Source organism: Carcharhinus amblyrhynchos, chromosome 24 (genome assembly GCF_965287045.1).
Source record: "Carcharhinus amblyrhynchos chromosome 24, sCarAmb.v2.hapA, whole genome shotgun sequence".
Taxonomy (NCBI): Eukaryota; Metazoa; Chordata; class Chondrichthyes; order Carcharhiniformes; family Carcharhinidae; genus Carcharhinus; species Carcharhinus amblyrhynchos.
This window is the reverse complement of record NC_137347.1, coordinates 18901532-18925052: the sequence shown is the minus strand read 5'-3', so window position 1 is coordinate 18925052 and position 23521 is coordinate 18901532. Positions and strand designations below refer to the sequence as shown.

The 23521-nt window shown below is 39.9% G+C and overlaps 1 protein-coding gene across 2 annotated transcripts in view; it reads left to right on the top strand.

Moving 5' to 3' along the window:
- The window catches only part of rragca (Ras-related GTP binding Ca), a 48005-nt gene that overhangs the window by 6859 nt on the left and 17625 nt on the right, over positions 1 to 23521 (top strand). For both annotated transcript variants that reach the window (XM_080211358.1, XM_080211357.1), the window contains exon 2: positions 19353 to 19552. In XM_080211358.1, coding sequence (XP_080067484.1) covers positions 19353 to 19552 — 200 coding nt within the window. The remainder of the gene's footprint in view (positions 1 to 19352; positions 19553 to 23521) is intronic.

Here is a 23521-nt window from a genome sequence, read left to right as displayed (position 1 = left end):
TGGAATATATAGGACTGTGATCTGTTCCTTATGGTACCCTAGGCCTCTGACCATATTCTGAATCTGAAGTGTAGATGGTAACATGAGTTATCAGGTCTGATTGCAACTGGATATTTCATCAGCTTTCTGATTGTTTGGGTCTAATATTGCACCAAAGTTCATATGTTAGCCATAAAATGTAGAATGGTCCAATTGCAAGTCATCTCGTACATCTAAGTAGTTTCTTTGTCTATAATTCAAATTATCCATCAATTTGAATGAATTAAAGTGAATAAAAAGGAACTTGGGAACCTAGTGCTAAGATGAGTACTTGAATCAAGAGCAGATTAAAATATTGTCAGTGTAAGTTTGAGCCTTTTGTGTCGAGGTTTTATTTGTATTTGCTTGTACCACTATTCCATTCAGTCCCTTTTGAGACACGCTAACAATCAGAAGATACACTGGCTGCTTTAACTTCATACGAGGAGGTCAGTGATGTGAACAGCTATTATAAATGGTTGTCTGTCTGTTGCACTGCTTTGCAAATGGTACCAGCGGTGGGATTGAACTGACAGTGCCAGTAACTGGGGTATTGGAAAGGTGTGCCAGGACAGTGCATCCATCTGGAGGTTATATTGGAGTTTGGTGATCATTTGACATTGAATAAATGTAAGTAGTTACACCTGGCTACATCTATTCCCTGCTTTCACTGATTTTGGCAAATGTTTCTTTTTATAATATCTTTTTAATCCACATTCTATTACATATGAAACCTGAATAATTGATTCTAGCAGCAAAAAGTTACTTTATTCCTTTTTTCTTTGATGTCATTGCACTTGCTGCGTGAGTCAACATTATTCCAGTACTATGAATCTGAGTTTGTGGCTACAAGAATCAACCCTTCAGGGAGGATAGTAATTTATTGAATGAGTTGATTCTTGTGTTTATCAAAAAATCATCATACTGATTTGTGTTGCTGCATGAAAGTTGCAGTATAACATTCCTGACTTTTTAGAAAGGAGTAGTCTGAGATCGCTTACAAGAGGCAGTCACACAATTCCAATTTGGTTTAAACATTGTCTAACAAACTAGAGAGCAGATGTAATCTAAATTAGGGTAAATGTGTTACCTTATTCTGCAAGGGTATTGTTCTGCTTTGTTGAATTGAAAAGCAGGAAAAACTGATGTTATAATTATCAAAGCCTTCCCCCATCCACTTTGAATATTGTTTAAACCAGGAATGACATTTCAAGCAATACTTGCCTGGGTTATTGAGACAGATGATGTCATTGGAACATATGACTTGGGAGTGGGGTAAGTCATTCAGTCCTTCAAACCTGCTCTGCCAGTCAATAAGATCATGGTTGTGTCTCAACTCCACTTTGCTCTCTGTGCTGAAGCCATGATGGGGTTTAAAAACAAGGATGAGAATTTTAAAATCAAGACATTGCTTGACTGGGATTCAATCTAAATCATCAAGCATGGATGGTAGGCGAAAGGAATTCAGTGCAAGTTTAGATGCAGGCAGCACACAAGTTTACGGAGGATAGAATTTGGGAGACCAGCCAGGAATATGATGAATAGTTAAGCCTAGAGGTAATAAAAACACACGAGGGTCCCAGCAGCCTATCAGTTGTAACAGGTCAGAGTCAGTAATGTTGCAGAGGTGGAAATTTGTAGTCTTTGTGATGGCATGAATATGTGGTTAAAGCTCATCTCGGTGTCAAATATGAAAATAATGTTGCAAGCGGACAGTTTAAGTCTTAGGCAGACTGCTGCCAGGGAGAGGGATGTAGTTGATAATTAGGGAAGAGTTAGGAGTGATGACTAATATCAGAATTGTCCTGACAAGCAATTGGAGAAAATTTCTGCTTACCCAATATTGGATATCAGATGAGCAGTTTCATAATTCAGCAACAGTGGTGGAGTGTGACAGATAGTAGTGGGTGCCAGCAGTGTACATGTGATAACTAATCCTATGCTTTATGGTGGTGTTGCCGAGGAGTTGCATTTAGATTAGAAATAAGAGAAGTAGAAGACTAGATCCTTGGGGGACACCAGTGGTTATGGTGCATGAGGAGGAAGAGAAGCCATTTCAAGTGATTCTTTGGCTATGATCAGATAAGAAGGGAAACAGGTGAGAACAGTTCCACCCAGCTGTATGACTGAAGGTGCAATGGAGAAGGATGATGTGGTCAATCTTGTCAAAGGCTGCAGAGAGGTCAACGAGGGTAAGGATTATGCATGTTTTGAATCATAGGATATAATTTGTGACTTTGATAAAAGCTGTTTCTTTACTGTGACAGGAGGGAAACCTGATTGGAGGCATTTTAAAAATGGGGCTTTAGAAAAGGTGAGCATTGACTTTGGTGTTAACAACATATTTGAGGACTTTGGAGATGGGGTAGTAATTTCCAAAGACTGTGAGATCAGGAGTTTTTTTTTGAGGAAACTACTTTTGAAGGGGAGAGGAACCTCTCAGCACCTAAAGAAGAGAACCTTTTGCAGTATGTGCAAACATCACGACTGAGGGGAAGTTAGGTGGTCAGCAGTTCAATTGGGAATAGGGTCGAGGGAGCCGGAGTTTGGGTCTCCTGGATAGTGGATGTCTAAAGTAGTTGGTCGCTATATCCTTTCAAGTCTGTGGCCTTAGGATTTGTGGTAGTGGTGATTGAAGGCTGTACCAGGGAAGAGGCCAGGGTAAGAGCACCAAAGAAAGCAGCTGCAGACTTAGTGCAAAATCTTACTTATATAAATGTACCTTTTGTGGGCTTGCAGCCTGCTCCCTGGGCTTCTGTTCAATATCATTGTGTGCAAAATCACTTTTCTAGGTATTTGTAAATTTACAGTTTCACAACATCAGATGTATAACATTTCCAGAGCACAGTGTTGTATCTAAGTCAGTGTTGGAAAAATGCTTAGCTAACTGGAACTTGTTATCTGCTTATCAAGTCAGTCTTAATAGTGAGACTCTTGGAGTCGAAGATTTGAGATTTCCTAAAATGAAAATCAAACATTCTGACCTATTTGTGGACACAAAACTGAGCTAGTATGCAGATTTATGGCTGACCATCCTCCTGTTCTTTTTCTATATCTCTCCCACACTTGCACTGAACTTTTTTTTTTGCAGTGCAGTTTACAAAGAGTGAGGCACAGTGAACTGCCTGGTCTGGTTTTCTGTAAATTCGAAAGAATATGGAGGTCAGCATAATTAATACAAATGCTGAAGATTTGAAAAGCACTAATTAGAAGCTGTTCAGATAAAGCACATATTTGACTTAAAACAAAAAGATTAAATGTTGCTATCCATTTAGGTTTAGTAGGTAACTAGTTTAATTTATTTACAATTTATTTGTGTGAAAAATTACAATTTTCTTTATTGAGCAAGCTTTGTAATTCAGTATAATGCTGCTTTAAGTGAGAATTACAGTGAATGTTAGCTGCACAAGTTGGCAGGATTTGCATCACTTGGGTGTTGAATAATCATATCCAAGAATCAAAATTTGTAAGCTGCTGTAAGTTTTGTGCTGATAGTGGGCAATTGCTATGGGTATATATGCTGGTTTTTAATGTTTCTGTAGAATGTTTAAAATTTTAGCTTTATTCTGTAGACACTTGGTATCTAGAAAACATTTTAACTCAAGAGTTGTAAAAGCAAGCTAATTGCCCATTTTTAGCTAGGAATTGGTTACTTTAGAGCTAATGAGATTTTATTTGCACAGGAGATTCCTAGGGAAGTTGATTGAGGGGGGCCATGTGATAATGTGATTAATGTGCAGAGTTGGGTCTGCAGCAGAGGAAGAAGCTTTTGCAGTTTAGAGTTGCAAGTGAAGATCTGTTGAAGTCAGAGGCATGTGCAGACTCTTCCTGCGGAGTTTGTCTCTGAAAACTTTAAGACTGTTAACACAATTTAACAAGTTATGCCTGGCTTTGCTAGTTAAGTGGCATCGATCTATGCATAAATGGGATTTATTTGGAATTGAAAGTCATAATCTAAAAAATAAAGTTGCTTTCCCTCATTTTTAAATATTCAACTGTTAATGGTCAAGCTGTTTAATTTTTGTTATATTTAAACTGTTATTTAATAGAATTGTTTTACTGTAAAAGATCCATATTTTTAGTGGAATCACTAAATTCTTCCAGCAAGCAGTAAGAGCAGGAGCGTTTTCTTACAGAAATATCCTATCCTAATATTTATACCAAAAAGAGAGAAAATGTTAGTTGAGTCTGGCTTCCTAGTATAACTTGGGGTTCTGGTCCAAGACCCTAACTTTTTTTTGCTCTAAATAAGTTTGAAACAATGTTGCTTCAATTAACGTATGGAATGAACATCAACTAACATCTTCAATATCAATTCAATTTACGTGTGACACCATTGGAAGGAAAATGTGGATCCAGTTTGTTCTTTGGGGAGGTGCTGCATGGAAACAATTTAGCACAGATTTTGCTCTTGTGCTGCTGCCAGCTTCTCTCTCAACTCTCCCCTTCTTTACCCTGCTACCATGCCCTGTGAAGGCATTGGTGACCATTGACTTGTGCTGGATTGGCCCATAATTATGTTTGACAAGGTACTGCATAATTGCCTTTACCTCTGCAGTATGGCTGACCAGAACGCACTCCTGCCCTTACTGCTTGCTGGGAGGATTTATAGGCTGATGTTTGATCTGTTGATTATGTTAAGAATACATCGTACGTGGCCATCGAGCATGAAGTGGGACTTGATCCTAAGACTCTACTCTGTGGTGGAGGTGCTATAAACTGTGCCAGAAGATCTTTGCCATTCATCCTCCACCAAATAAACCGAGCTGTGAATGATTTTACTTAATACTGGTCCATATGGTGAGTTATATAACTCTTGCACCACGAGGAGCCAATTTTCAGGGTTGATAATGAAATCCAAGTGAGAATCAGGACTGACGAAGAGCAAGTGTGGCATTTTAAAGTTTATCTATAGAAATGGCAATTGTAGCCTTAAATTATGCTCTGACATCTTGTGAAGCTTTTTGTTTTTGCCTATCTTTTTTTGTCTGAACCATTAATTGGTCAAGAGTGATCTATTCATACTTAGATTCTTGTAAAATTGGTATAATGTGTGTGGAAACCAGAAGATTAGGTATTAGTGATTTATTTTTATATCCTGGAAGTACTTGGTGTTACAAGACTCCATATAAATGCAATTAATTATTTTTAATAGCTGATTTGAACGTTATTCCAAAACCTGTAGCTCAGTAAGGAAAAAGTCTCCATCACTAAGTCATATTTATTCTATTTAGCTGCAAAGCCAGTCACTCCAGTTCCCAGTTTTTTTGTATCCTGAACTGATATGAAACTTTCTAATCACTGTTTCTCATTCAGATAGGATTTTTGGGCTTTTCCCCCAAATAATTGAGAATAACATGGAAAATTAATATACAAGCTTTCCAGTTTTATATTCATCTATTAACTAAAATTATTTGATTTAGAACACACGCTTTATTTTCTTCCTTCTCTTGTTGGATGTGGGTGGTGCTGGCAAGGCCAGCATTTGTTGTCCATGCCTGATTGCCCTTGAACCGAGGGCAGTTAAGAGTCAAACATATTGCTGAGAGTCTGGAGTTGCATACAGATCAAAAGGATATGTGGACCAGATGAGTTTTTCCAATCGATGATAGTTGCCATGGTCACCATTACTGAGACTAGTTTTATATTCCAGATTTATTATTGAATTTAAATTCCACCAGCTGCCATGGTGGGATTTGAACATATGTCCCCAGAGGATTAGGCTGTCTCCCCAGTTTATTAGTCCAGTGACATTACCACCATGCCACCATATCCCTCCTGAATTATTTATTATTTAATTCTTATTGTAGCTGATGTTTTTCTTAATGTTTTCCCAAATGATTTGAAAACAAGCTGGAAGGTAAATGCAAGAAACTTCTTTAACTAAAATTTCACGTTAAAGCTGTCATCACTCATTTTTAAACTTCAGCGAGACAGTTAGCGAATGGTTTCGTTTCATTTCTTTAAACTAAAAGTATTGTTTTTGCTGTGCTACCTGAGGGTAATGTCAGTAAGTCATAAATAAAAAACAATTTTTTGTTTTTGCTTTTTGAACAGCGTGCCAACTTTTTCAAGCTGCATGTGATGAATCACTTTGCGCAAACAATTGCAATTAAACACCATGAATGACTGCATCTTTTTCTTTTATCTCTCTAAAACATTTGTATGTTTATTAAACATCCACACATTCCTGTAGAATGTCACTTTGGATGCAAGTTTATGGCTTTATATTTGCAACAAAATACACTTGTGTTGGACAACTGTTTTGTTTCATAACACCACTGGCCAGTTTCTCCGTCAGGAGTTTACTTCTGCTTTTCCTAGTCTTTCACTATTGATTTCATCCTCACCATTGATAACAAACGTATCCATGTCCTGCCAGATGTTACCAGGAATCTTAACATGTAAATTTGTACGAATATTTACACACCTATATGCAATCAAATAATTACATCACAGTTCCTGAAATTCCCCTCAGCAGCATTGTAGAATCTTGGCACACCTATATGAACTTGATCACTAACTCCTCCACACCACTTGATGTAGGATACTGTAAATGTTAAAGGGATAAAGGCTTCCAAGCACCCCCAATTGTTGCAATTTATTACAGAAGTCTTGATATTACCAGTAATGTTTCATCCCTCATTGTTGGAAAGAAGTGGCTGCAATCTTGACCTCTGAATGACAGCACCTAAGGGGAAGTGCACTAACTTGGCCATAAACCAGCTGGCTGTCAAACATCTAAAGCATGCTTTCTCAAGCACACACATGACTAAACACTTGTGTCAAACCTGGTCGACCTCTTGCTGAGACTAGTTGCTTAGTTGTGACGTGCATAGTCTACCGGCCATAATTCATGTGAGCAAGGTCTTCTTCTCTGAGTAGGTGTGCCTATTTAATGGCACAATGCAGATTGCCCCTGAATACAGCACTGATCGAGGTGACATGCACAGCAGAGCCTTGTTTGTGCACTTCATTAAATTTCAAAACTGGCAATAGTCAACTCTCCTACTTGAATGAAGGACTATATCATAAGACATATCCATTGTAGGCAGTGGGTTGCTGATTCTGCTTAAGGTGTTGTGTAGTGGTGGTTGCTTGAGCTGGCTCTGTAAACTTGTAACACAAATGGGACTATTTAATCTAGACACTTTCCATGGCAGCACAGATTTAACAGAAGTTAACTTGTTGATAGACATCATCTTTATAATTGCCTTAACTCTGTTCCCAAGTACCAGTAAGTAGACTGTGGCATTTTCAAGCATTTAAATGTCTGCTTGAAGTGTGATGGATTACTTTTAATTGTTGAAATAATAAAAGTTGTAGCATTTTTGTGGGTGATGTATTACTTACCAGATGATTGAAGAACTCTCTGGTTTGAAAGGTGATCAGTTAGAGTGTCCATATTTTTGCTGTTTTAATCAGGGTCGTCTTGAAACTGTTAAAGTGATGATATGAAACAGTTGGTGCATTTTCTCTGAATTGTGCTGGGAAAAATCTGTAAAAAGATATATCTATGGATAAATGTTTGCTACCGTGCACAGCTTAAGCACTGATCTGAAAAGGGTTTCACAACTGTTTACTAAAGGAAGGCTGGATGTTAACTTGTTCATCTCCGTATTACTCTTGATAGAAAATATGATACTGTACTTAATGTTTTAATGTATTACCCATTCATAGAGGGGAAAGTTTCCGAAATGTGCCAAATCTTGCTGAGTCTAGTTCTATAGTGGTGTTGGATGTTGTATTCTTTAATGTTGCCCTCTGACACAAACTGCGTGCAAAAGAACTGGCAGCTCTGTTCCACAAAATTCTGTCTTTAAAAAAAAATGCAATCCTTAAAATCTTCTTTGCTTTTCTTGAAGCTTCTGCCAGACTTTTAAATCTGACGAGATTTCAAAAAAGTTGCGAGTAACAATCCTCTTTTTGGTGCTAAGATTTAGCAGTGCACAGTAAATAACCCTGCTATCTAAACATTACATAGTAACACAATTATTGTATGGCTTAGTATTAACATCACTTCTGATTTAGTATCTAATGATTATTGGATTTTGTGTTGATATTCATATCATGCAAAATTTAAATGTAAAACCTAAAGTTTTTTTGTTTCTTTTCTGTGAGCAAAATATGTGCAAAAATCACAGTACATGGGCATGTTGGTGGTTCATTGTGCTCTAATCTCTTTGCTCCTATACACTCTTATCCCACAGAACAATAAAAATCCATCCTCCTTCACCACCCCTCCCCCCACCTCTAAAAACCCAGACAAAGCCCTTGCACCTTAATTACCCCATTGCTCTTAGTTTGCTAGTCTGGCCTTCTGCCCTGTTATTCACCGGCCCCTGGCTTTGTCTGGCCAACCAGCATCTTCTCCCTTCTGTGTACTTGCCCTCCCTGCTGTTGCTGCTTCACTAGCACCTGCCACCACTGTTCAGAATCCAGAGCTCAAACTTCAGTAGCTGAAGATTCCAAGCCCTATTGAAGATAATATGAAAGCCAATGAGGAAGTAGCATTTCCTAATCCTTAATGCCTGGCTAATTTAAGCATCAGACCAAATCTCTCCATTGTATGTTGTGTAAGATTTTGTTTCTTTCTCTTGATGACTACTGTTGTGCCAAGTTTATTTATTCGATGTTCATTAAATCAGCCCTATTTCTTTATTTGCTATTCTAAAACACAAGCAAAGTTGTGTAGCTTTGAATAAGGCAAATGCTACATTGTTTTTGGGACAATCAAAATACCTTGAAGCCTCAGCTTTCTTTCCCAAATAAATTATTTCATTGTGTATGCCCATGTCATACAGTCACCAAATTTGGAACAACATTAACATTTAAATCACCATTAATGACAGCATGGATTATCTTTTAGCAGTTCTGTATTTGCTTCTTTTAATATACTTGGCTCGTTATATTGGTTCCTTGGGTGCTGCTATGGGTTAAATGCAATGGATGGATATTTTAGTATTGGTCAGTATTTTTTTGGGCTCAGGGCATATGCAGAATCTGCCAATGGGAGGTCAAATGGGTAGTATAGAGGTTACACTAATTTAAACTTTGTGGTTTGCAGAAACAGTTTGGACTGAACAGGGCAAGTAATGGTTCTATTACGCATGACATGATGGTTTTAGTTCCTTTGTTCTGCTGGTTCTGAAATAAGCCTTGAATTAGGCTTGTGAATAAAACCCATCCCATGATCCATTTCTGGATAAATCAAATCACCGAGATTCTTGAATTATAGCGACAGATAAGGTCCTGTCACTGATAGCTGTCCGTAGTGTTAAGGATACCAGATTAGAATATTATGCAGTTGAGGTTATTTACAGGGTTAGGGTAATGCAAAGTAGAATCTATATTAAGAATCTGCCATCAGTACAACACATTTCTGTTCTAAATTGATGTCCATGTTTGTAATGGAAACTGCTTATGCAAATTTGCCACACTGTAATTGTACCCTACCTCTGAAGTGAATGCAATGCCATCACTGACAAAGTATGATCATAGTATTTCCATTGTAAATATATATAATGGAAATATAAACATAAGAGCAAACTCATTGACTTTAAAATTGGAATTGAATAACGTCAGTGCACCTAGGTTTAATTACGCCCATCCTGAATTCCCTAAATATAATACTTGGTCTTCACTCCCTCTGTATAAAATGTTACAGGTTATCAGAATCGTTGAAAAACTGAAATTAGTGATTATGTTCTGATAAATTTAATTTAATCAGTTATTAAATGTATGCAATTTATTGTTATTGCCAAGTGATCTCCACAGATTAATTGCATAATGCCTGAGGAGTTTGCCTGTTGTCTTGAACACGAAAAGCCCAGAATTTGCTAGAGTGGGCATTTTGTGAGATGCCACACTTGTTAGATTCTTTCTTGTTAGTTAAATGTTGGATCCTGGTGAATGAGTCGTTCAACAATATCTCGACCAGTGAGATTTAAAAATAGAGAAATGACAAGAGAAGGAAATGGGTGAACATAGGAGTAGGCCACTCGGCCCTTCGAGCCTGCTTGCCATTCAATAAGATCTGATTTGTAAACTCAGCTCCATATTTCTTATCCCCGATAATATTCCATTTCTTTGCTTGTCAGCCAATAATCTGTCTGTCTTTGCCTTTTTAAAAACAAATCTATTTGGGTCATTGTACCTTCAAAGGTTTTTTAAAAACATGATTTCTGCAGCTCACAGCTTCAGTGTTGTCTTTGGTTTAACTATGATGTGTCCGATTATTGTTGCTTAAGTGGTAAATGGGGATCCACTCTGGGGTTAGTTTTATGATCTTGCATTGTTAGAAGGTTGGTCATGTGTTTTTTGACAGGATTTTTATCCCCAGTGAATTTCATTTTCAGTTCTGAGCTACAGTAGGGTTTTAACAGGGATAGCAAGCTGAACAGAAGTCTCTCCTTTATTTGGAAATTCTGCTAGTAACCAAGGTTTTACCTTCCTGAAGGAAACAATTTGCTGTTAATTTGCCTAAAGTCACAGATATCCTGGGAAGCTGTCTTGGCTTCAAACTGTTCTGAGTCTCAAGAACAATTCTTTGTAGAATTCAACTAACTGCCTCAATCCCAGTATCAAATGAGCGTTAATCTGTACTGTGTTAAACCTGTGAAAAGGGTATTTTTGTTTATAGGTTGGATTATACATATTGTGGTTGTTTTGTTTCTTGTTTGTAATTGATAAAAGTTCCTGCTAACTTTCTTACTATACATGTTAACTGTGTTCTTAAATAAACTTTGTTTAATAAAAGTTCCCTAGTGGGTCATTTGAATCATATCTGAAGTGAAGCATCCCATGCTTATCCTAGTCAAATTCCAGATGCAAAACTTATGATTCAGGTGGCTTTCATAAAACACATTGGAGTTTCTGAGCCATAACAGTGAAGTAGAGTTAAAACTCAGAAATTTAGACACAAAGATTGAATGAGAGGGAGAAAAGGCTAAACTTTTTAAAGCTAGTTGACATTTTTAAAAATTTCTAGAAATGTATTAGTACCTGCAGGTATGAGACTGCGCAGTTTCAGTTGTGCTGTTTCTGTGCCAGGAGAGAATAAATCAGTATTGCAGGAACAAATCTTGTCATTAAGCACTTTTTAAATACCAGTTTTAACTTTATGGTGAGTTTGATTTATTTTAACAGTGCAACTGCAGCAGATTTCAAAATCATGGGTGAATTGACAACCAGCTACTGTTTTGGCAAGGCCAAAGGCGGAGCAACACATTGTTCAGCAATTCGCAATTCTGTATCTCTTTGCTACAGATTTGCTTGAATTGCACATTAGTAACAATGTACATTTTAAACTCAGTTGTTTTCCTAATAGATTCTGGTTTTATATTTAAATTATTGCTCCAGCAATGTAGTTTCTCAGTGCCGAACAGTCATTTGCAATTTAGCTAGTGGTAAATGACACTTGTAAGATTTGAATCTGATTAATTTTTAATCAGATAAAGGCTGTCCCTTCTGCTTGCCTGGAAAGTAATGGGCTATAAAAATAGGCACAATTCTCTTTTGCCAAATAATTTGGCCTCAATTAGAAAAATGTGTACATTTTTATATATTGCTATTTTTCATATACCTTTGCATCAAAGAACACTTCCACAAAACTAAATTATTTTGAAGTTTAGTGGATGCCAAAACATGTGTTAGAATGTGAAGTGTCCAAACTGTGTTTAATTTCCCTTCTCACCTGATGCGGATGAGGTCGGTAACAAAGTCACAGATGCTGTTTCTGTACATTTGTCCTGTCTAATTAGGAAAATAGTAAAAAGAATGGGATTCAGTGATGCAATGGGATAGGGCATTAACACCCCAAACTGTCATAGTGCAGAGCTCAGTAAGCTGTTCCCACATATTGTGCCAGCAGCTAGTTGTAGGGAAGTGTTTGTAGAAACTTTGAGAGCACGAGCAGGTGACTCTCGAGTGAGCGCAGAATGTGTGTTCACAAAAAATCCTTAAGCAGATGGCGATTAAATGGAGACAAGGCTCTTAGAAAAGATGCAAAGTTGGTCGTACATTTGTTTAAAGAAGCAAATTTGTCTTTGTATGTTTATAATGTTCTTGTCTCAGTGACCAATCTATTATTAGATTAACAGCACTTCAACCAAAAGCAGGAATCATTTTCATTTACAAGCTGATTAAATGCTGTATTCTCCTGTTCGGAAAATGATCCTCTAGCAATGTTGAATGTGGGTTTTTACCAAATGAATTTGACAAGTGGAAATCTCAAACTTGATCTGTGAATATTTGTAGAGATGTATTAGTAGCATGGTGCTGCCAAATGAGAGGAACATTCGTTTAATTTAGAGTATTTTGGCTTCTCCGTTTCCCTTCACCCTCATTCCTACCACTATTAGGCAAGAGCAGCACAAAGGTGCTACAAAGTAAAATCAAATGTGACATGTATACACCCAACAGGCATCGCTAAATATAAGTACTCGACGAACCCTAACTGTTAAACCTCCCTAGTTTGGTAGGGCAGGAAAATTGAGGTTTATTCAAGGGAGAAAGGATCTGAAAATTTGGACGTGTTACATTTAGCTCCCTCACTATTAATGTATATTGTGAATAGCTGAGGTCCTCGCACTGATACCTGTGGTACCCCACTATCTGGGAAAAATATGCATTTCTTCCTACTTTGTTTTCTATCTGCCAACCAGTTTTCTATACATCTCTATATACTATCCCCCAATCCCATGTGCTTTAATTTTGCATGCTTATTTGGCACTTTATCAAAAGCCGTCTAAAAATCCAAATAAACCATATTTACTGGCTCCCTGTCATCAACTCTACTAGTTATATCCTCAAAGAATTTCTGTAGATTTGTCAAGCCTGATTTCCCTTTCATAAATCCATGCTGGGCAACTAGGGATCGGCAATAAATGCTGGCCAGCCATTGATGCCCATGTGCCATGAGTGAATAAAAAAAAAATGCTGACTCTGTCTGATCCTGCCATTGTTTATCAAGTGCTCTGCTATTAAATTACAGTGGACTGTAGCATTTTGCCACAACTGTTGTCTGGTTGACTGGTCTATAATTCTCTTGTTTTCTCTCTACCTCTTTTTTTAAAGGGGTTATATTAGCTATCCTCTGATCTGTGGGAACTGTCCCAGCGTCTGTAGAATTTTGAAAGATGAATACCAATGCATCCACTATTTTCAGGGCCACTTAAATGCTCTTGGGATGTGGATTATGAGGCCCTTGGAATTTATTGGCCTTCAATCCCATCAATTTCCCAATCACTTTCCTACTAATACCAATTTCCTTCAGTTCCTCCCTCTTTCTAAACTCTGTTCCTCAACATTTTGCATTGGTCAATCCTATTTCTTTGCTCCTGATTATAAATTCCCTTGTTTTTGACTGTAAGACCCCACATTTGTCTTCACCAATTTTTTTTTTCCGCTTACCTATATGAGCTTTTATAATTTAAATGTTCTCTTGCAAGCTTACTCTTGTACTCTAATTTCCCCTTAATCAATCCCTTTGTCCTCCTTTGCTGACTTCTAAACTGCCCGCAGTCCTCAGGTCTACTGATTTTTCTGGTCAATCTGTAAGCCTTTCCCTTGGATCTAATACTATCTTATTTCTTTTAAGCCATGAGTTGGCCACCTTTCTGGTTTTGTTTTTGCGCCACACAGCAAAGAATAATTGTTGTGGTTCACCTATGTGTGAATTTTTGCCTATCTGATGTTATCCTTTTAGTAACATTGTTCAATCTGTTATAGCCGACTCATACCTCATAACATCATAACTTCCTTTATTTGCATTCAGGAACCTCGTCTCAGGATCAACTACGTCACTTTACATCTTGACAAAGAATTCTATCATGGTCACCCATCCCTTAATGGTCTCTCTCAACTAGATTGTCAATTATTCTCTTGTGTACAAGAGGTTCAGGGAATAGTGTACAAGAGGTTCAGGGAATTAGGAGAGGTTAAAGATCTTGAGTATAAGGACTGTAGGAAGGAACTTAAAAGGGAAATTAGGAGAGCCAGAAGGGGTAATGAGAAGACCTTGGCGGGTAAGATTAAGGAGAATCCCAAGGCCTTCTATAAATATGTGAAAGGTAAAAGGATAAGAAAAGAAGGGATAGGACCTATAAAAGGTGAGGGGGGGGAAAGGTTTGTGTGGAACCAGAAGAAATGGCAGAGGTGCTTAACGAGTACTTCGCCTCAGTATTCACAGTGGAAGCTGATCTGGGAGATTTTGTTATGGATTTGCAGCAGATGGAAAAGATTGAGTACGTGAATATTAAGGAGGAGGATGTGTTGGAACTTTTGAATTCTATCAAGGTAGATAAGTCGCCTGGACCAGATGGGATGTACCCCAGGATACTGTGGGAGGCAAGGGAAGAGATTGCAGAACCCCTGGCGATCTTTGCGTCGTCAGTGGAGACGGGAGAGGTTCCGGAGGATTGGAGGATTGCGGATGTAGTTCCTATTTTCAAGAAAGGGAACAGAGATAGCCCGGGAAATTACTGACTGGTGAGTCTGACCTCAGTGGTTGGTAAGCTGATGGAGAGGCTTCTGAGGGACAAGATTTACGAACATTTGGAGAGGTTTGACATGATCAGGAATAGTCAGCATGGATTTGTCAAGGGCAGGTCGTGCCTTACAAGCCTCATTGAGTTCTTCGATAATGTGACTGAACACATTGACGAAGGAAGTGCCGTGGACGTAGTGTACATGGACTTCAGCAAGGCGTTTGATAAGGTCCCCCATGCAAGACTTCTTGAGAAGGTGAGAGGGCATGGGATCCAAGGGCCTTTGGCCTTGTGGATTCAGAACTGGCTTGCCTGCAGAAGGCAGAGAGTGGTTGTGGATGGGGCTTTTTCTGAATGGAGGTCAGTCACCAGCGGAGTGCCTCAAGGATCTGTTCTGGGACCCTTGTTGTTTGTCATTTTCATAAATGACCTGGATGAGGAAGTGGAGGGATGGGTAAGTAAGTTCGCTGATGACACTAAGGTCGGTGGTGTTGTGGATGGCCTGGAAGGATGGCAAAAGTTGCAGCAGGACATAGATAGGATGCAGGACTGGGCAGAGAAGTGGCAGATGGACTTCAACATGGATAAATGTGTAGTCGTCCATTTTGGCAGAACCAACGGGATGAACGAGTACACTATCAAGGGCAGAAGTCTGAGTAGTGTTGAAGAGCAGAAGGATCTTGGGGTCCGGGTCCACAGGACTCTTAAATCGGCCTCGCAGGTGGAGGAGGTGGTCAAGAAGGCGTATGGTGTACTGGCCTTCATTAATCGAGGGATTGAGTTTAGGAGTCGGGAGGTAATGCTGCAACTTTATAAGACCCTTGTCAGGCCTCATTTAGAGTATTGTGCGCAGTTCTGGTCGCCTCACTATAGGAAAGATGTAGAAGCTATTGAGAGGGTACAGAGGAGATTTACAAGGATGTTGCCTGGACTGGGAGGCATGCCTTATGAAGTTAGGTTGAGGGAGCTGGGACTCTTTTCCCTGGAGAGACGAAGGTTGAGAGGCGACCTGATAGAAGTTTACAAAATGTTGAGAGGAATAGATAGGGTGGACTCTCAGAGGCTATTTCCCCGGGTTGAAATGGTTGCTACGAGAGGACACAGATTTAAGGTGCAGGGAGGGAAGTTCAGAAGTGATGTTAGGGGTAAGTTTTTCACTCAGAGGGTGGTGAGTGAATGGAATCGGCTGCCGTCAGTGGTGGTGGAGGCGAACTCGCTGGGGTCTTTTAAAAGACTTCTGGATGAGTATATGGGGTTTAATGAGATTGAGGGTTATAGATAGGTCTGTAGGTTGGTAGGTGTTGATGTGATCGGCGCAACTCGTGGGCCGAAGGGCCTGTTTGTGCTGTAGTGTTCTATGTTCTATTCCTTTCTTACTCAATATCCCAACTGGGATGGCCTGTTCTTTAGTTGGTTCCTCAATGTATTGATCCAGAAAACTATCCCATATACATTACAAGGATTCCTCTACATTCATGTTGTTAACTTGAGTGCTTAATCTATGTAGATTGAAGTTGCCCATAATTACAGATGTTCTTCGTGTCTCAAATTTTCAGTTTAATGCCATTCCTAACATTACCACTACAGTCTAAGGGTCTCTATATAGCCCCACTAATTTTTTTGCCCCTTGATATTTCTCAGCTCTACCCATACAAATTCCACATCGTCGGAGCTAATATCCTTCCTCACTATTTGTGATAATTTCCCCTTTAACCAGCAGTGCAAACCCCGCCATCTTTCTCCTTGTCTGTCTTCTGTAAATACTGAATACCCCTGGATGTTCAATTCTCATCCCCGGTCCCCCTGCAGCCATCTCTACCTAATCTTGATTATATCATTGCTGTTTACATCTATTTGTGCGATTAATTCATACACTTAATTGTGAATGCTCCCCATATTAAGGCATATGGTCTTGAGGCTTGACTGTTTAACATTTCTGGTTGTGTTCCCATTATTTTTCACTGTGATCCTGTTTGATTCTGGTCTTTGCTTTCTCTGTCACATCTCTCATTCCCCTTTTCTGTATTTTGTTTTTTTGTTTTCCCCCTCCAACTCCTTGCATAAGTTCCCATCCCACTGCTATTTTAGTTTAAACCTTCCTCAACCACTGTAGCCAGTACTGTTGGGGCATTAGTCCAAATCCTGCCCAGTTGAAACCTGTCCAGGTTATAATAATCCCACTTGCCCCAGAACGAGTCCCAGTGTCTGAGGAATCAGAAACCCACCTTCTCTCACCAACTCTTCAGCCACATTTGTCTGATATATCCTGCTATTTCTGCTCTGACTAATGTGACACTGGTAATAAGTGCCTAAGATCACTGCCTCTGCAATTCTACTTTTCAGCTTAGTTCTTAACTTCCTATATTCTACTTTTAGAACCTCATCCTTTTTTAACCTCTTTCCTTTGTACCAGTGTGTATCATGACCATTAGCTGTTCACTGATCATCTCCAGAATGTCCTGTAGCTGCCCTGAGAAAACCAAGTGCTAGCAAGTCATATACTACCCTGGAGTATCTTGTAGCCACAAAAATATGTATCTAATCCCCTTACAATTGAATCCCTTATAACTTATTGCATTTCCAGGGCCACTCTTCTTCTAACCTCACTGTATCCTTGGTTTAAACATGAACAAAGAAATCAGAATTTCAAAGGTGACATAAGAGTGACTGCCCTTAACATCTAGGCAACATTTGACAGAATATGACATCAAGCAAAACTGGAGTCAGTGGGAATCGGAAATCTTTCTGAAGGTTGGAGTCGTACCTAGCACAAAGGAAGATGGTTGTGGTTGTTGGCGAGCAGTCATTTCAGCTCCAGGACATCACTGCAGGATTGTCAAGGGAGTGTCCTCATCCCTCCCATCTTCATGACCTTCCTTCCATCTTAAAGTCAGGAGTGCGGATGTTCACTTCCCAATATTCACCATTTGTGATCTTCAGCTACCGAAGCAGTCCATGTCCAAAAGCAGCAAGACCTGGAAGCTATCCTGGCCTGGGCTGACAAGTGGCAAATAACATTTGTGCAAAAGAAGTGCCAGGCGATGATCATCTCCAATAAGAGGAATCTAACTGTTGACCCTTGACATTCAATGGGATTGCCACCACTGAATCTTCCATTATCGATGTCCAGAGGGTTACCATTGACCTGAAACTTAACTGGACTAGCCATACAAATACCATGGCTACAAGAGCCGGTCAGAGGGTAGGAATCTAGCAGAGGGTAACTCTCTCCACCTGACTCCCCAAAGCTTGTTCAGCCTACAAGGCAGAAGTCTTGTGTGCGATGGAATAGTCTCCCCTTTCTTTGATTACAGCTCCAACAGTACTGGGGAAGCTTCGCACCATCCAGGACAAAGCTCGTTTGATTGGCACCCCTTCCACAAACATTCCCTCTCTCCGTCACCGCATGGTAGCAGCAGTATGTACCATCTACAAGATGCGTAGTGGTTAGTACTGTTGCCTTGTGGTGCCAGGGACTTGAGTTCGATTCCCAGCTTGGGTCACTGTCTGTTTGCACATACTCCCTGTGTCTGTTAGTTTCCGCCGGGTGCTGCGATTTCCTCCCACAGTCCAAAGATGTGCAGATTAGATGGATTGATTGTGCCAAATTCTTCTTTCAATGTGTCTGAGCAGGTGCCAGAGTGTGGTGACTAGGGGATTTTCACAGTAACCCCATCACAGTGTGAATGTAAGCCTACTTGTGACTAATAAATAAACTTTATTTTAGGAACTCACCAAGGCTCTTCAAACTCAAAACCACTAACATTTAGAAGAAGCATCTGATACATTGGAATACCACTACCTGAAAGTTCCCCTCCAAGTCGCTCACCATTCTGACTTGGAAATACATCGCCATTGCTTAACTGTTGCTGGGTCAAAATTAAATGGGAAATTCCCTTCCTTAACAGTACTGTCAATGTACCTACACGTGGACTGCAGTAGTTCAAGAAGGTAACTCACCACTACCTTGAGGGCAATTAGGAATGGGCTATAAAAGCTGGTGTAGCCATAATTTTTAAAAAGTTGAATAGCTTGGTGTTACTGAATGGTCATTTGGGTAAGTGCTTTTCTACATGTGAAAATGAAAAGTGAGTAACTGCCTTTAGGGCAGAGCAGGAAAGGGAAGGAATATTAAAAAGAATGCCCTTGAAATATTATTCTACTTCATATGTTTGTGTTGTATATTAAAAATACATGCAGTTTACCTGATGCAAATTTCATTCATGCTGTAACATTGTAATTTTCAAATCTGGTTAAGGGTACAACTTTAAGTGACTAAAAATATCTAAGCTTAGTTGAAAGTTCACTTTTCAACCAAAAGGAGAGAATAGTTATCAGATTGACAAAAGAGGAAGGGACAACAATTGCTGTCACCTCGAAATTAATTAAAATTGAGATTTTCTTACAATTCCAGGACCCGTATGCTACATCCTGCTGCAAAATAGTAAATCTCAATTGCTGCTACTGCCAGAATTGGCATTTTAATTTCTGGGCAAAACATTTTACCTGATCTAAACATTGCATGAAATAGTTAATAAAATCAACCAGAATCTGAGCTGCTTTTCTTTCTCTTCCCCTACCACCACACCCAGACCCTGCTCCCAAACAAGAAATGAAATAAAAATGTGTCATTAATAGCCACTTCAGTGATTGGAACTGTTGCTTGGTTAATTGACAGAAAAATCAGATGTTAAAAAATAACAGTACTGTGATTGCTGTTTCACAAAAGCAAGCAAGTTTGTTCTTTATTGGTTTAAAAATATTTTTGTTGCTGATGATGTAATGTAGAGTGCATTGTCCTCCTTGCTAATGTCAGCTTACTGGTGAATGTTGTGTCCTTGGCAGGATGATTATATGGAAGCTCTGGCAAGACTTCACCTGACAGTATCCAGAGCATACAAAGTCAATCCTGAAATCAATTTTGAAGTATTCATCCACAAAGTAGATGGTTTGTCAGATGACCACAAGATAGAAACCCAAAGAGACATTCACCAACGAGCCAATGATGACCTTGCTGACGCTGGCTTAGAGAAACTCCACCTGAGGTAAGCGTTGTAGATGCATTACTGTCAGACTTGTTGAAAGATATGTTTCCCTTTAGGAAAAAAGTGCATTTATATTGTAATTAACTATTGATATGAAAGAAGATAATTTGACCAATTATCACACTCTTGGTGTTTTACGTCAGAATTGCTGCTTTTGGCTGCTCTAAATCCTAAGGCATTTTTAATGTATTGTCACTCCATTCTGCTAACAATATGTAAATTATGTAACAGCTTATGGGGAGGATGAGCAAATGAGTTGCAATTTCCCGGAAATTTGCTGTTCCAAACTTGCTTCAACTTTACTATGCTAAAAATGCAGTTAATTTGTCATAATTGTACCTTTTTTTAACAAGGCATGTAAACTACAGCTTCATTCCTACAGGTGGTAAATTGTTTTAGTTTAATCCTTGCTAAGCCAGATATCCAATACTAATGTAAAAATGGGGACCAATACCACCAGTGTCGTGCAGAGAAACACATGACCTGAGACTAGAATCATTTGTGGACTGCACAGAGACCAGTATAGAAGCAAACATGGACTTGGCTCATAACTTGGGCTATGTCCTGTATAATATAGTTACGTTTTATTAATAAACACTTAATGCTGAACTACACAAAACTCAGAACCTCTGTAAGACATACTGAACATACAATGTCAACATGGTGGCGGATTACGGAGACACCCAGAACATCAAAGATGCTGAAGCAGAAATCAGATGTTGGAAAAGTAAAGAAACAGCATCCTGATCTGTTTGAAAGCACCCGAATGGAAGACATGGAGATCTTCTGAAAAAAGCTCCTTTGCAGAATTGGAAGCAGAAAAGCAGAGAGAAAAAAAAACTTGGCAGCTGAGGATCTTTTTAAGACCACATGGAGATCCATTGAGTGTCCACAGTGTGCAGAGTCACAGAACCTAGCAAAACTGACAATTTTTAAAATTGAAATTTTTGTTCAGTGCCATTTAAAAATTGAGTTGCCCATTTCCAGAATCACAGCCACAATTAGGGGATTCTACCATAACCACATGGCAGCTGAAACTATAAGAGGGAAAAAAAAGCAGGCTTAAAAACTCAACCAAAGCTAGGATTCCGTTGTAAAACACCCAAAAATCCTCCAATATTTGACACTAGGAAGTACTATCCAAATAGTCACGATCTGAAATCCATTAACAGTGCTGATCCATTTTGGGTAATGAAAGCAATCCACAGCATCGAATAACCCCACTGTCCAGCTAGTAAAGCAACAAAGGGGCAGTGATACTCCAGATCAAAGAAGGCAATATACAAATTGACCACAGGGAGGGTGGGGTGACCCTTTACAGTGCTTCAGAGGCGAACAACCTTGCAGGCAAGAGCAATGTCCAGCAATCTCAATGCAGCGAAAGCTAGGCATAGCTAAGACACTCAGATGGGCAGGGGATCCAAAGACAATATTTTGAGATTGGGTGAGGACCAGGACCCTGGATTTTCATGTTTGGAAATATAGACATTCCCAGAAACGGTCACCTCACCAAATTCAAATTGGGTATGGGGGCAAGGTCCTCTTGAGAAAGGAACCATGGCTGTTGACACACCACCTGATGCTACTCGCAATACATCTGTACAGATCTGCAGGGGTCAAGCTTCCGGTTAAAGCTACATTGCAGGTGACACTCTAATGCAAAGATAAGCAAATACGTGTGATAGTATTTGTAATCCACATTCAAAAAATTTCCCTTTTGAGCAGAAAGGTCTACAAACATAAAAAATAGGTGCTGAAGTAGGCCATTCAGCCCCTCAAACCTGCTTTACTCTTCAATAACATCATTGTTGAACCATTTGTGTTAAAAGTTCTACATTCCCACTTACCCTGGTTAATCTTTAAACCCCTTGCCTAACAAGAATTTACCTATCACTGCCTTTTAAAAATAGTGAGCCCACTTCCACTGCTTTCTGAGGCAGTGTTCCAAAGTCATGCAATCTTCTGAGAAAGCATTTCCCCATATCTCCTAATTTTAAAACAATGCCTCCTGGTTTTGGACTTGCCCAAAAGTGGAAACATCTTTTCCATATCCACCTTATCAAGGTTATTCAAGGCTATCAAGATCAGATACCTCAAACAAATCGCCTCTCTCTTCTAAACACCAATAAAAACAATCCCAGCCTATCCAACTTATCCCCGTAAGATGACTCTACTCATTCCAGGTATCAATCTAGAAATTCTCTGCTAAACCATCTCCAGCGTGTTTACACCCTTTCTTAAATAAGGAGACTAAAATATCTCCAATGCTCTGTACAACTGAAACATAACAACATCTTTACTTTTAATATCCCAACATCCTCAGCTCTCAACTTTAGACTGTGACATCTCTCTTTCCTCCATCTTAAAACCACCTAGAGCAGTGGGCGAGAAGAGGATTGGGAAAGGTTTAAATGTCAACAAAGATTGACAAAGAAGTTGATAAAGGAGGGTAGGAGAAGCTATGAGGCTGGGCTAGCACTTAATATAAAAAAGGATAGCAAGAGTTTTTATAAATATATAAAAAGGAAGAGGCTGGCTAGGGTGAACGTTGGTCCTTTAGAGGATGAGAAAGGGGAGCTAGTGGTAGGGGATGGGGATATGGCTAAGGTCTTGAATAACTTTTGTTTCTGTCTTCACGGAGGAGGACGTGAATAATTTGCCGGGTGTTAGCGATGGAAAGGTGGTAGGAATGGAGGGTCTTAATGACATTACTGTTACTAGAGAGGTGGTGCTCGACAGACTGGAGGGGCTGATTGTGGACAAGTCCCCAGGACCGGATGGAATGCATCCGAGGGTTCTGAAAGAAATGGCGGAGGTTATAGTGGATGCCTTGGTGGTTATTTTCCAGACGTCGCTGGATTCCGGGGAAGTGCCGGAAGATTGGAAAACGGCTAATGTTACGCCGTTGTTTAAGAAGGGTGCCAGGCAAAAGGCGGGGAATTATAGGCCGGTTAGTTTAACGTCTGTGGTAGGTAAAATGTTAGAATCTGTCATTGAGGAGGAAATTGCGAGGCATCTTGAAGGGAATTGCTTGATAGGGCGGACGCAACACGGTTTCATTAAAGGGAAGTCGTGTCTGACAAATTTACTGGAGTTCTATGAGGATGTGTCTAGGGCAGTGGATAGAGGAGAGCCGGTGGATGTGGTCTTTCTGGATTTTCAGAAGGCGTTTGACAAGGTACCTCAAGAGGTTATTGCAGAAGGTCAGGGGACATGGAGTTGGGGGTAGGGTGTTAGCGTGGATAGAGGATTGGTTGTCAAATAGGAGGCAGAGAGTGGGGGTCAATGGGTGCTATTCGGATTGGCTGTTGGTGACTAGTGGGGTGCCCCAGGGGTCGGTGCTGGGGCCTCAGCTATTTACCATTTATATAGATGATCTGGAGGAGGGAACCGAGTGCAGGGTGTCGAAATTTGCTGATGACACCAAGATTGGGGGAAAGGCAAATTGTGCAGAGGGTGTGGAGAGTCTGCAGAAGGATCTAGATAGGCTGGGCGAGTGGGCCAGGAAATGGCAAATGGAATTTAATGTTGGCAAGTGTGAGGTGGTCCACTTTGGTAGGAAGAATGGTAGGAAGGACTATTACTTACGTGGCGAAAAACTGCAGCAGGCGACGGTGCAGAGGGACCTCGGGGTCCTTGTGCATGAGTCGCAAAAACCCAGCTTGCAGGTGCAGCAGGTGGTCAGGAAGGCGAATGGGATGCTGGCCTTCATAGCGAGAGGGATTGAATATAAAAGTAGGGAGGTCTTGCTGCAGCTGTATAGGGCATTGGTGAGGCCGCAGCTGGAGTACTGTGTGCAGTTTTGGGCGCCGCACCTGCGCAAGGATATTTTGGCCCTGGAGGGAGTGCAGAGGAGGTTTACTAGGCTGATACCGGAGTTGAGGGGATTGAGCTATGAGGAGAGGCTGAATAAACTAGGCTTGTACTCGTTAGAGTTTAGAAGAATGAGGGGAGATCTCATTGAGACGT